Below are 15,242 nucleotides of genomic sequence, written 5' to 3' on the forward strand. Positions count from 1 at the left end.
CTGGTCTGCAGTCACTTTACTGGTCATCTTCATTTGAGTTGAATTGTCATGTTCTATTTATACAAACCAGCTGGGCATTCACTTTATGTTGATTTGGCCACGATAGACAATAAAAGATGTAATGCTTCTATAACATAGGAACAGCAGACCCGAAAACTTCATTAAATGAAGGCATTCTTGCTAAGCAAATGATTTTCTTTGAATAGGTCAGTCTCTCTGAATATGGGAAATTCAAATAAGAAATCTAATAATTTCCATTTTTATTGTACTAGGTTTTACTGAAATCTTAAAGAGAACTTCAAAGGTATTTGCCCGTTGTTCTGCTTTCCTAGGAACTTCTATAATTTGGGGGGCGAGTGTTTAAGAAATGGGCGTGAACACATGGAACTGCCTTAGAGAGGTCAATACAATGCACAGTTCATGCCTTCAGGACAAAGAAAGCTTAGAGACGCAATGAGTTTATTATAACGCTTTTGAGTACAGCACCAAGCAGAGGTTAGTGAATGTGCATTGAATACCGAATAAAGGGAAACCTCATAGATAGGTGAGATTAATAATGTTAAATTACATACGCAGGGTGGGCGAAAGTAGGTTTACCGTTGCGTTTCGGCATTCCTTTGGGTTGGTAGAGCTACAGTAATAATCGTCACCTTCATGCCTTTTGCCATGTGAACTGTAAACCTGTTTTTGCTCACCCCTGTAATCATACTAGCATTAAAACATATTACCTTACATAATTATTCAGTCTAAGTAGACAGATGGAATTTACTTTTCATTCCTCTTTTGTCCTTTTCAAAATAAAATATTACTCGGGGTCACCGTAGTGAGGTCAGAAGGCCAGCGTCCTCACCTGAGTTGTCTGAGAACTGAGGCTCGTCCCAGGTGGCCACGTGCTGCTTCTCAGAGCCCTGGGCTGGGGGCGGGGATCTGCACCTGTCTATGCTCGGCGGCTCTACATCTGCAGAAGGTGAAGTCAGAGGAAGAAGACACGACTGACATTGCAAATGGTGAGGGGGTTGCAGGACAGCACCGATGTCCACTTGTGCTGGCAAAACCCCCTGACCTTGTTGGACACGAGGCTGCCCCTGGGGCCCCTACCTGATGAGGCATGTTTTACCCCTGGTCTGGACATCAAAAGAAAAAGCTGATTCTTGCACACTCTCCTCTGCCTTTTAAAGAAGAAATACCAGGTCACTAAAACCACTGTGACCACAGTGGCACAAAAGGTAACATTGTTGTGGTGGGCGTTTGATTTGTGAGTTCCACCAGCAGTGGCTGAGCTGATACACCCGAAAGTGAGGAGACCCTTCCCAGACAAGCAGAAGGAGAGAAATGACCAATCTAGTCATTGCGCTGGGATCCTTCCCATGATCCTCCTCTTATTGGAAGGATCAAGATAAACCTATCACAGAAGAAACAATGGGCAGAGATCTGAGTCATGATGTAGGATATGCAAGGTGTGAGGCTTTGACATTGCCGAAACGCCAGGAGGTTATGTCCAAGGCTGGGACACTGGAGCCCAAGAGCTGTAAGGCTGGTAAATTCTAGGGAACAACAAAGGACAGGGTGCGGCGTGGACATGGGACTCAGGGGCTACGGTGCAGAAGGGCGGAAAGTCACAGAAGTTAAAGAACTGGGCGTCAGTGTTGCTGACTGTAACCCACATGGAAGGAGGGTATGAGGCGGAAGAGGTGAGCCAGGTTTCAAAGCTCTGATTGGATGTGGGAGGATTTTTAGGAGGTCAGGAAAGAACAATGAAGAAGATGTATAGGAGGTAATTGTAATGTAATTATAGATTTCACACATTTGAAATGTTCTTACATCCATAATCACAGGTCTTTGAGGGAGACTGGACACATTATTTTTCTAATTTTCTAGGTGAGGAATCTCAGGCAAGCAAATTTAGTAAATGCGATCAGTAAATTATAGTTACAGGCATCTAGTCTAGGATATTTTAATCTATAATATATGAAAACACATACTCTGAAATTAAATAAGCTGTACCTGTGTGAATATATAGATTTCTATTTTAAGTCTTATGAATGAATGCTCAGTTTTTCCCTTTTCTTCATGCTTGCCATTTCATGAGTGCTGTACTTGTGGGTTACGGCCTTTCTAGCCTGTCATGTTGTTGACGGGAGATGGAGTCTCTTTTGCACACGGTTAGGTCTCCACAGAACTTGGCCCATCGTCGGTGCTCAGAAAACGTTGTTGAATGAACAAAAGTGTCAAGGAACGCTCACAGGAGGTCAACGCACTTTGAGGTTGATGAACTGAATTAGTTCACAGTCAAATTGGAAAATTGGTGGTACTTATTATTTTCCCAAAGAAATTGTATATGCATATTTTTCAAGAGTTTCTAAACTTATTTGATTTTAGCCAAAAATTTTAAAGTTCAATCACAGGTACGTGAGCGCTAGTGGTCAGAGTAGGTAAAATAACTGTCAAAAGAAGTGGAGGTATCAGCAGATGTACCATCTCCGAGAGAGAGAGAAAGAGAGAGAGAGAGAGTCCATTTCAAAGCACGTGAGGCAACATTCTGTGGAATGCTTAGCACAAGCATTCCTGCTTCCTCTCATTTCTCAGTAAGACACCAACACTCTGTCATCTGAGGAAAACAAGAAAATGCAGGCTTTGGAATATTTTCTGTCTCTGTCTTTCTATCCCGCTGCCTTAGTCCTTCTCTGCCTCTCCTGCACCCTCTCCTTCTCCTACTTCCTCTTCCTTCCCATTTTCTCTCTCTCTTGCATAATCTGACAATTCAGCGAGTGTCTAGCTAGACACTGGAGTACACATTTTATCGTGCTCCATGCTCACTCTACATTGTGAAACATTAAAACTTGGCAAACTCTTGAACCACATTTCCATAAAAAAACAAATCTAAAATATTTTTGATGCGACTGGTAAAGTTCATGTTTAAAGCATTCAAAAGCAATAAAAAACTCTAAGTACCAGGAAATGAATTAGATTGGGTTTTACTTGACTTTTTTTATTTCACTTTTGCCAAAAAAACTGTAATTTCTAGAGTAGGGAGCCAGTTAAATATGTATTAGTTATCTCAAGAATTTATGTGGAGTTCTTGGAGTAAATTTAATGTATTGAATTTTAAAATAAACACATTAAAATATCTCAGAGACAAATGTCACAAATGTCAAAATTTATATAGAGCTTAATGTGCCAGGCACTAATTCAAGGTTATATGTATATAGCTTAACTAAATAAAAACCTCACAATAGCCCCTGGGAGATAGTATATTTCTTGACTCTATTTTTTGGATAAGGAACCTGAGGCACAGAGAGGTGACTGGTCATGTTGCCTGTAAGTGGCAGTGCTGAAATCAAGCAGTTTGGGTTCAGAGTCTGTGCTCTTGACCATGGTAGATGGCTGCATAGCTTGCTTCTTCACGTATTAGGTAGTCTTACTACCTGGTGGCTACTGGATATCTACTGATTTGACTGAAAGCACAAAGATCAATTGGGTGATGATAGAGTAAACCGGGCCAAAAAATAAAAAGTAAAAAGGACTGATTTATAGTAGTAGTTGGGGGTAGAGAGACTGAAACAGGCTTCAGAGATATTAAGTTGATGAAACCAGTAGATGAAAACTTATTGGATGTTGGTGCTGGAGGAAGAAGAGTCAAAGGCGACTCCCAGATTTCTGCTTGGTGGCTAGGTGGTTGGTGGTACCATTTTCTCAGTTTAGAACTATGTTGTGTTTGGGTGAATGGGAAACACCTGTGGCACATTCACACAGAAAAGCTCAGTGGCTGGTTTTATATATATTGATTTGAACTTGAGAAGAGATATCTGATCTGGAGGTGGAAATCTGGGGCCTGACAGTTAACAAAATCACCAGGAAAGCCATAAAGAGAAGAGAACTGAGGCGGGAACCCTAGGGCTGATCCACTTTTGAGAGCTGTTCTAAGGAAGAGAAGCCTGGGAAAGCAGTAAAGAAGGATAAATACAAAAAACTGGGGGAAAAAACAGGAAAGACTGGTGGCAGAGAACCTGGGAAGAAGACAGTTTTGAGAAGGAGAGTGTAGCCGATAATGCAAAATCTAAGGAAACATTACATACGATAAGGACTAAAAAGCGTGCAGTGCAGAAGGAGTAACTCTGGAGACTGTTGGTGACCTTGGTGAAAATAGTTCATAGGATCAAAGGGGACAGAAGACGTGGCAGACTCTGGCCAGCAGAGTTCGCCTGTTGTGACAAAGGAGAACAAATGCACAGGCGACAGCAATACTGTGGAGAAAAAGGGGACGGCAAGGCCACTCTCAAGAGGAGAGTGCCCCGACTCTTGCCTAGAAAAGTTTTCACTGTTTTTCTGGGGTCTTACATTAAAGAAGGATTTATCTATTACATAATGTTATTGTCTATATTTTAGGTATAATCAAGGAAATGAAAATAACACATGGAGAAGTGAAATGTGGCGAGGTGATTAGTTCCGTCCTTCGGAAAATGTATGCTTGCTTTGGAAATTACCTTGAAGATAGACAATATACATTTACTGTTTTAGGCCAGGGTGAGGGAGTTTTAGCAAGAGCAAGCCATAACAGTCTGTATGCATTTTCTAGGCCTGGTTCCCACAGGAAATACCAGTTTGAGGGTCTGGCTCCTGCCCACCACTTCGCTTCTGTAGGTTTTCCATACAGAGCTGAGTCACATTTGTCAGACCAAAAAAACTGGTTCCCTACAGAAGCCAGAGTTGAATGAGTTGGAGAATAAATGACAAATTTAAACCCAAAGAGATGACAACCATTGGGAACCTTTCAAAAGGCTCATATGGGAGAAACTCAAAGGGAAGTTGTAACAGTTAAAGAGCATGTAGGTTTCCAAGGGGTCGCTTGACTAGGTTTCAATGCCAGCAGCAATAATCAGCAGGAAGGGAATTGTTGAAGGTAGAGAAGCAAAGTCCTTGAGGAACGGGATTATTTCCACAAACCAACCCAGGGAGCGTGAAGACTTACCAATGACTCTGACATGGAAGGTACAGCTGGCTTGGTTGCCAGACAAGTCCATTGCTGTGTATGTGACAGCGACATCTCCAATTGGGAAAAGGTATGGTGGGGTAAAGGCTGGATACACATGGATGGACACCTTTGGGAGTGAAAGAATACTTTGAAAGTTAAACTTCATGTCAGTAGTGTGTTTATTTTGTTTCGATTTATATATTATTAGTAAAGTTAAAAATGACACAAAATTTCACACATAGAAAAATGGGAAAAAAATCTGGCACAGTCTTTTGGTATATTTCTTTCCAGACCATTCTATTTGCATAGTTTGTAGCATTAGCACAATTTGAAATGTTGTTCCTTGTTTTTTAAACATAAATATCTTAAACCACTTTTTATGTTATTACACAGTCAGACGAACAGTCAGTCGAACTTCAGACGACTCTTCATTGCATCTATACTTTTCCCGAGAATAAATATACAAGAGTTGAAGGAAAATCTATTGAAAGGCATTTGAATTGGTGCCATATTTTACTATTGGAAATAGCACTGGGATGAACGGTTTTACATAGAAAATTTCAAAATACTTTTATTATGTCCTTATAATAAATTTTCATCAACAGAATCACTAACCTCAAGGTCATTAACACTTTATTGTAGGTAACACAAAATTTCTTTCCCAAATCATGGCACTAATTTGCATTCCCACTGTCAATCTTTGGTAGTGGAATTATCAGGGTTCCCTAATCTATTTTAAATATCATGCTTTTTGTAAGTCAAAACTGTGTCACCAGGTCATTGTTTTAATTTCTAGTTTTTTAATGTCTTACATTAAGATTAAATTCTCCTATGTTTGTAGGATATAGATACATCCCTTCTTTTTACATCATATGTTTATCTTCTCAGTCCATTTGAAAATTACATAATAAAAAATAAATTTGTATTAATATGTTATGTAATGAGTATTCTAACTTTGGTCGGGTTTGAAGCATTTTCCTCCAATTTGCTATGTGTCTTTTGATTTAGAAATTAAAAAAATACTTTTGTAGACAAATATACCTGTCTTTCCCATTGCACTTTACAATTTCTAATTAAAAGCTCACAGCCGATCATTCTTCTATCAGATATGGGTCAGCAGAGTGTAGAGAGAGAGAATGCTATCATTAGAGTATTAGTAAATCATCGATATCAAACACATTTATAGCATATGTAGAATCCATTTGAAAAAGTACGCAAATATTTGCATAAATCTTACCTTTTCCCCAGAGTTGTCTTCAGCTGTTGGGATTTGCCAGGTGATGTTTGCAGAGTCTTGCTGCTCCTGAGTCTTGGCCTCTATGTCCTTAGGGCAGGTGATCTGGGGAGCTTCGACATCTGACTCAGAAAACACACAAATCGGTTAATATGTTGATCATGAATTCTACGTCACTGAGGAATGAGATACAACTACATTAACGCTCTGTGACTCGTCCTTCCCATCTCCATTCCTGGCTGACTGGAATGCACAGCTGCCTTCAGGCTGATCCAAGTGCGCATGGCTCCCCAGGGTCTCGGTGAACTGCCACCTGCTCACCTCGGCCTGGCCTCTCCACACCCCCTTCTGGGATCTCCCTGCTGGGTACTTTCAGCTGCCTGCAAGCTCCATGGTCGTTCTTCAACCTTTGCGTATGTTCCTTCATTTGCCTGAATCGATGCCCTGTTCCCCCTGTACCTGTGTAACTACTACTTGTCCTTTAATTCTCAGCTTAAAACAAGATGGTCAAGAAGCGCTCTCTGACCCCCCCGGTCCATTTTGGGTGCTCACTCCACAGGTTCCCGCTACTCTGTCCTTCCTAAGCATAAAACTCAACAGGCCATTTTGAAACTCAATTGTCTCCCCTGAAAGAACTTAAGTTCTTCGAACGTCAGGGTATCTTTTGTCCCGTGGTGATATATAATATCTGATATAATAGGACCATGATAAATAGTTTTCAAATGAAATAAATAAATAAACATAAAAAATTGAATGTTTTCTGGCAGGATGGAACTACACATTAAAACAAGGGCTGCCAACTAGGATGAATTAGTAGTGTAAAAAGGTACTATCAAAACAAACGACCAATTTAAGTCAATGATATTTTTGTAGTGCAAAACTCTACAGTAGAAACACTGAATTAGTAGTAGTAAAATCATACATATCCACAGTAATTAATGTAGAATTAAGTTCTTCTTATATTATATAATGAACTTCCTCATTTTAAGTTACATTAAATTAGGTCTTTTGTAACTTGGAGTGAAATACGTATATCTGAATTGATTTAATTCATCTTCTTGTTTCTTTACAACTTTATTCAATTTATATTTTCATTTTCTCTGAGGGGTTTATATGTGACAAATTCCCCCCCCAGAGTTGCATTGGCATGTTGACTCTGAAAATTTGAAAAAGTATTTGATTTTTCATTTGCATTTGAATAACAGCTTGCTGGACTGGGAATTTAAAGTTTATATCCACTCTCTCTCCATATTCTTTGGACATAGCTTCACTTCCTTCTGCCATTTAGAGTGGTAGAAAAGAAGTAAATGTGAGCCTGATTCTTGTTTCTTTTGTGCAATTTCTCTTCTCTCTCTGGAAAATTATTTAATACTTAGCTGATTTTCAGCTTCAATACTATCCAAAGTCTTCTGTCATTGCCTGGCATGTTGCAATTGGATTTTGTTAACCCATCATTTTGAAATAGGAATCCTCATAGTGTATAATGTAGGTAACATTAGTGTATAATGGGGTAACACCATTATAGTGTATAGTGTATAGTGTATAGTGTATAATGGGGTAACACCTTCATTTTACCATGAATTTGCACAAAAAGTGGCAAAGAAGGACAGTCCCACAATGCACCAATACGCCACCATGTAGGAATTCAGTTTTTCATCTGACCAACGCAGAAGACCTACCTTTACAGACAGCCGTCTGAACTCTGGCGCTCCATTTTCCAGAGGTGGCGCATCTCACTTCTTCTCTGACTCCAGATAAAATGAATCCTTGGCGGCAACTTAGCTGACAAATTGTCCCAGGTTTGGCTGGCTGCCTGCCACAGTTTGGAGGAGCAATGATGACACCTCTGGGCTTCTGAAAGGTGGGGCACTGGCGCTCTGTGGTAGGGAAACGACAGAACGTTATTTGCGTCCTCACAAGTTGCAAATGCCGCACATTTTCTTTACCCAACAAAAGTACTGACGACGCTTGTCGGGCCAATGTCTTGCAGTTCTCACAGTAGTTGGTATGTCACTGTGAATGAACTGAATCTTTGTTTAACAGTATATTTTATTCTTCTGTATCAGAGAGACCAGCTTCTTCTCAGTATTATATCGGTGTTTCTGAGCCTGCACAGTGAGGGTGGACTCCTGGACGGTTAATGAAACCCCAGCACGCCCAACATCCCTGCCAGTGGTGCACTCCCTGTGATCGCCCATGAATTCAACACTAGATTATGGCAGAATAAAGCTGTACACCAATCTGGGAGGAACTGGAATACTCATAGTCCTAGTTTTCCCATCTTGAGTCCGGCACTACTCAATTTATCCCATACATGCAGTTCTTCATGTTCTCCATCTTTTGGAAGTTGGGTGTTCATTCCATACCTGCCATTGTCCCTAGTTACACTGTATCTGACACCTAGTAAAGGTTCACTGAGTAGTAGCTATCATCGTCTCGTCACCACCATAACCAGGAGTTATTACCAACTCCTGGTTGTTATTTTATCTGCAGTGTAACAAAGCAGAAAAGTGAAAGAGCTACAGAGTTTATTCACTCTGGACCCAAATTCAGTAGCGAGATGTCACAACTCTTAGTGAAAGACGAGGCAGAAAACATGATGAAACAGATTTTACGGTCTAGCTTAAGACTCACTGGTTTATAATTCTGTCCTTTGAACAACAAGGTAAAAGTAAATTGTGTTGAAAAAAGTGAAGGCCTTATATAACATTTGCATTTTTGAAAAATCCATCAAAATTGGTCCCAATTTAAAAAAAAAAAGTTTTAACATGTAAAGCTGGAAATCTCAGTGATTTGGGAAATTAGAATCTGGAGTAGGAGTCTTTTTACCAGTGGAGGGGAAGAAAGCAACATATTTATTTACATGCCTATATCTCTGTGCATCTGTATGTACGGTTTTGATTTTACAGTCACTATGAGTCAATTCTTAGTCTTAGGTCCTCACAGAGCACAGAGAAAATCAGAGAGAAATGGCAGCTTTCTGAGGCTTACCCACACACCGGGGCTCTGCGCTATCCCACTGGGCGTTTCCTTGGCAGGTAAGCTTAGCACTCCCTTCCAGCCTGTACCCTTCGTCACAGGTAACCAAACACGTGGTCCTGTAGGACATCTCCCCCGTGGAACAGCTGAGGTGGCCATGTCTGGGTTGGCGGAGACGAGGGCATGTTCTTACTATAGGAAATGAAAACGATCAGATTGCATTTTAATGAGTAAGCAGAAAAATCACAGTTGTAAGTTTCAAAATGCTGGCACGGTACAAGCAAGGAAAGGCCCTTTTCTTACAATGGCAAACAGTAAATAACATACCATTATTTTCTGAGTTAGTGTTCGGCGATTAAAAGCCTGTGTTTTACCAAACACATTACCCACGCAGTATCGCTGTGTTCAGCCCATGGGTGGGAAACTTAAACTGTCTCTAAGGAGCCTGGCCTATACAAGGGGGGTGCTTGACAAAGGAGGTGTCTGCAGCCCTCAGCTGGGCCTCTGCTGTGGTTTTCCAGGCTCTACTCCAGCAAAAGGAAGGGGACAGAGATTTCAGGTTCACGAGCAACACAATTCTCAAATCTCATCGGCATGTCTTGGGCCTTTTAGTGATCCCAGCCTCTGCACGGCCGCCCAGGTTCTGCCGTCTTCAATGCCAGAATTCTCCTCTCTGACCGCAACTCTTCTCCTTTCAGCCTTTTCACCCCTCTATTCCCAGACACTTACTGTAAATCCTAGTTCATGACCCTGACCATGACTGAAGCACTGACATCCTTTTCTTTGCTTTTTTGCTCCTGTGGCAAAGAATGCTACTTGCCCACCTCAAAATCATTCCGCATAATAATATTCACAGCGAGAAGATAATAATTTCCCATCTCCATCGCAAGGAATGACAGCCAATGAGATATAAGCTGAGGTTGTGTGAAACTTCTGGAAAAGCTATTCAGTGGGGGCTGTCTCCATTGAGGAGGCACTTTTTTGCCTTCCTTTTCCTTCTCTGTCCTGAAATTCAGTCATGAGAAATAGTACCCCAGCATATTATATAGTATAAGTATAGGACATTATCGAATAAGTATCGTGCTCTGCAATGGTAGAACAAACAAACAAACAAACAAATAAAAGAAGCTTGGGTCTCTGATGATCATGGCATGATCTCATCAGCTTTGGGTTTTCTACTTCTGTCCTTTTAGATGAGAGAAAAAAAAGTTGGCTTGCAGCACTGTTATTTGGCTCTCTGACATCAGCAGCTATACACAATTCCTAACTCCCTCTTCCCAGCATCCATTCGCCTTTCCTTTGTTAATTTCCTAGGGAAAGATCGCTCTCTTCTTTTGGCTCATGGGGTTTGTACAGGCTCCAACCCTGCTCAAGGCTACAGCACGTGACACAGACCATGTGATCACATTACCCTGGTCTGAGAAGTGAGCAGGTACAACCGGTGACACAGTTCCTTTCTCTGCCAGCTCTGAAACCACCATGACGGAGGAGCCAGAAGGGTCTATACTAAGCCCTGGATGCTGGAAACACCCCTACACCACGAGTGTGGAAGTGCCATGGGGTGTCCAGAGGAACGTGCATCTTCCCAGATGCTACTTCTTGCCCTGGCTGGTGTGGCTTAGTGGATTGAGCCGCGGCCTGTAAACTGAAAGGTCGTGAGTTCAATTCCCAGTCAGGGCACATGCCTGGGTTGCAGGCCAGTGTTTCTCTCCCTCTTTCTTCCTCCCTTCCCTTCTCTCTAAAAATAAACAAATAAATAAAATCTTTAAAAGAAAAACAGAGTTGCTACTTCTAACTCTCTAGCTTCAATAGTACACCAGAGAGGCTACAAGAGAACATTCAATCTACTCCTGTTTCTGTAGGTTCCCAAATGATTCTGTGCTCTGAGCTCTCCTGGCAAGATTCCCTCACCATCCAGCTGACCAACATCCCATAATGTGTCTTAGAGTCCATATCAGTTACTTCCATGATACCCTGTATTTCTGTTCATGAAAATCTCTCAAGAAGCCCAAGGCTCCAAAGTCATCCCTCATACACCAGGGTCATCCTCATGCAGCCCTGATTCAAATCTAACTGACAAAGTCTTCCATCGGCCCTCCAGAATGCACACAAGATCGGTGTCCATAAATCTCCTCATACCCTGAACTCCCCTTTTCAACTCTTCTTTCATGTTCGTATCCTAATCAAAACACCCTTATCTCTCGCAGTCAGGGTCTAGAGCTAAGAGCGGTATCTTCTTTACCCTTTATTGCCGTCCCAGACCATTTTCTTTCTCTTCTTCCTAAAAACCTCCAGCTCCCTCAGAGTATCATCACACCGTATATCCAACATCCTTTTCCCCCAGCACTGTCTGCTGACCTCTGGGTGACTTCTCATTCTTTGAAGATTTCATTCTCTTTCTCATTCATTCATTCATTCATTCTCTCTCTCTCTCCACACACACACACACACACACACACACATGTTGGTGATTCCATTATCTATACAGATGATTATTCCAGTACCCTTGAGCCATATTTTTCACTTCCCCCTTTCCAATGGCCACATCCTTCACCCGATCTCAGCCTCCTCTCTATTGCCTTACCCACTAGACTTCGCCATCACCAATCCAAGTGCCCGACTCTCTGACAGCAGCTTCCTCNTTCATGTTCGTATCCTAATCAAAACACCCTTATCTCTCGCAGTCAGGGTCTAGAGCTAAGAGCGGTATCTTCTTTACCCTTTATTGCCGTCCCAGACCATTTTCTTTCTCTTCTTCCTAAAAACCTCCAGCTCCCTCAGAGTATCATCACACCGTATATCCAACATCCTTTTCCCCCAGCACTGTCTGCTGACCTCTGGGTGACTTCTCATTCTTTGAAGATTTCATTCTCTTTCTCATTCATTCATTCATTCATTCTCTCTCTCTCTCTCTCCACACACACACACACACACACACACACACACACACACACACGTTGGTGATTCCATTATCTATACAGATGATTATTCCAGTACCCTTGAGTCATATTTTTCACTTCCCCTTTTCCAATGGCCACATCCTTCACCCGATCTCAGCCTCCTCTCTATTGCCTTACCCACTAGACTTCGCCATCACCAATCCAAGTGTCCGACTCTCTGACAGCAGCTTCCTCTCTTCCCAGATCAGTCCCTTAGGAGCCTCCATTCCACCAATTTCTGTACTTTACCGGGGTCTTCCAACTACTGTGTACTCTTTTTTTAAGATAAAATCATTTCTAAAGAGTTTATACCCATTCTACACTTCTTTCCCATTAGCTCGAGCTTAGACCTGCTCCAATCAGGATTTCCAATCAGGGGAAGGAGAAGAAAAAAGGAGAAAGAAATGGGGAAGACTAAGAAGAGGGGAGAAGAAAGTGAAGGAAAAAAAGGTGGGAAGAGGGAAAAGGTAGGTGGAATAGAGGAAGAGAAAGAAAGGAGAGAACAGGGAGAAGATGGGAAGGAAGCAGAAGTCTAGGAGTAGGGAGGGGAAGGCAAACTAGCAGGAGGAGAAAGGAGAGGGCCAGGGTAGCACAGACCCATGGGAATGCACCCTCTCGGTCAGATGGTACACGACTCCATCATAAACAGAGATACAGAGAGGAAAAGAGTAAATGCCTGTTAAATAGGCCAAAGGGTGGGCACATATAATCATTTTAATGGCTTACAGGTATAATCCTACAAGCATCGCACATTGTACAGAACCTAAGAACAGCCCCTACAAAAGAACAAAGCAGTGCATTCTCTCTCAGACAGAACTATTGCAACTCTGGAGCCGGAAGACAACAGAGCGATCTCTAAACATTCTGAACAAAATCATCTGGACTCGAGAATTTTATTGGGACTCTGAGTAAGATGTATTCTTCTTCTTGTTTTCTGCATCTGTCAGTTTTCAACATCCAGCTCATGTTTATTTATGATACAAGTTCACCTTTAAAATAATAGGAAAGGAAGTTGGGGCAAATATTCAGTGCATGTTCAACCAAAGCCACCGTTTGATAGAATCTATTGTGAAGGAACCAATTCAAGTCAGCAGAGCATAAGTCCTAGCTGCATTAAATATACATTTAGGATTGATTACTCGTTATAGAAAGTCAGGAATTAGATGAAAGGTTAAGCCATAAACCCTAGCTTTTCAGTCCCCGGGTGGTTTGAAACAAAGTCAGCTATTAATGACAACAGAGGAGAAATCTTTTGCCTTCCACACCTGATTTTTATTGTGTCTTGATTTTATAAGAAACTTTATTGAATGTGTACATCAAGGGTGTAGCAATCTTTTGCCTTCCACATTTTAAACACCATTGAATGTGTCCACCATGTGTAGCACAGTGCTAGGTGCCAGGTGGGATTAAGAGATAAATAAAAGCCCTGGCTGGTGTAGCTCAGTGGACTGAGTGCTGCCCTGTGAACCAAAGGGTCACTGGTTCGAGTCTCAGTCTCAGGCACATGCCTGGGTTGTGGGCCAGGTCCCCAGCGCGGGGTGCATGAGAGGCAACCACACATTGGTGTTTCTCTCCCTCTTTTTCTCCATCCTTTCCCCTCTCTAAAAATAAAGAAATAAAATCTTTTTTAAGAAGATGAATAAAATAAATTGCTATGATAAAAATGTATAAAATCTAAGAAACCATATTAAACAACTGCTTTTAGAGTGAATACACTGCTGAAATCACTCTGGCTTTCGACCTGAGAGAGAATGGGTCTACAACGTCTGCCTCGCACTGGCAGTACATGGGAGCTGGTAACGCCGCCACACGCAAGTCACACTGCTTCCCAAGTGTTGGTGTGAATAGCTTTTCCTTGCTCTTCAGGGCAAACAAAGGCTGTAACAATGCCTACCTAGTCTTAAACATTTTACACTCCTTTTCAATCAAGAATGACCATATATTATCATTTCTAATAAGAACATGCTCAGTTTTTAGGTTCAACTTACACATTTTGTGTTGCAACGAGCTAAAAAACTCTGCAATAAATGTTTCTTGCCTTGCATTCATGTTAAAGCAATCCTTAAAAATTTATTTATTCATTTTAAAAAACAGCAATTTAGGCTTTTAGAGAACAGTCCACGCTGTCATAGACAATGTAAGAACCTGATCTGTTTTTTTTTTAAGACTAATTAGATTTTCCCCAGACACACACTGTCAATCTCGAGATTCTGACAGAATCTACACTAAAAATAAAATAAATGTGATGTTAAATATAGGCTTGTCATTGTTGTTTAACCCTTTTTCTCAGAACAAATACTATCACAACATTTAATATACTGTGATATTGTAGTGTATCTGGTTATTATTGAGAAACCACAAAGGAATCCTTGCTAGTTCATAAAGAAATGCATAATTCAGATAAAATTCAAAAAGAGTGTGAATCCTAATGAAGAATGCACGGGAGGAATAAGAATCAAGCCCATTAATGAATATGTAACGCTACAAAACATTAATGATGTAACATTAAATTTATAAAAACCTTTATATTTTACATTGGCCTTTCATTTTGGCCTCAATTTTAAAAAAAGGGTTTCAAGAAAAAATAAACTAAAATTACTCTCTGTCCTCATAATTAGATTTAAATTAGATCTGTAAAATAGCACTCCAAAATACCCAACCTGGAACAGAAGTGAATCCCTGCACAACCACCAGTTTTCATATAATTCCAAATGCCCAAATGGTAAGGCACATAATTTTATGTGCCACTAAGATAGAAATATTTTAATAACATCTATAAAAAGTGTAATGCCATTCGTATTAAGGGGCATCTCAGTTTCAGAGATACTGAAATGTAGGAGGGAACTGTTTTAGAATTAATGAATTATGGTATGTGTTTAACAGAACAATAAATACCTCAACTAACTAAACCCATTAATGAGCCAGAGGAAGATTCTGAATACGGAAGTCTCTTCGTTAGGATAGCTCTGTACACTGGTAAGTTAGGCAGTAGCTTTGCGGGGGTGAAATTGAAGGGATCTGAGGAAGATCTATGGGTAAAGGGGCCAAATATTCACCTGACAAGCTCAGGGGAGGGCCTACATGGTGGCCTTACAAACTGACAGACCCAAAGTAACGA

General features: G+C 41.0%; 1 protein-coding gene across 1 annotated transcript in view; it reads right to left on the reverse strand.

Annotated features, from left to right (window-relative positions):
• The window catches only part of SVEP1 (sushi, von Willebrand factor type A, EGF and pentraxin domain containing 1), a 163,960-nt gene that overhangs the window by 89,048 nt on the left and 59,670 nt on the right, over window positions 1-15,242 (reverse strand). The window contains exons 6-10 of the mRNA XM_037035776.1: window positions 9,198-9,377; window positions 7,886-8,083; window positions 6,210-6,328; window positions 4,970-5,099; window positions 851-958 (exon numbers count right to left, since the gene is read on the reverse strand). Of these exons, the coding sequence (XP_036891671.1) occupies window positions 851-958; window positions 4,970-5,099; window positions 6,210-6,328; window positions 7,886-8,083; window positions 9,198-9,377 (735 nt within the window). The remainder of the gene's footprint in view (window positions 1-850; window positions 959-4,969; window positions 5,100-6,209; window positions 6,329-7,885; window positions 8,084-9,197; window positions 9,378-15,242) is intronic.

Source organism: Sturnira hondurensis, unplaced genomic scaffold (assembly GCF_014824575.4).
Source record: "Sturnira hondurensis isolate 20B ecotype Veracruz unplaced genomic scaffold, ASM1482457v3 Scaffold0022566, whole genome shotgun sequence".
Taxonomy (NCBI): domain Eukaryota; kingdom Metazoa; phylum Chordata; class Mammalia; order Chiroptera; family Phyllostomidae; genus Sturnira; species Sturnira hondurensis.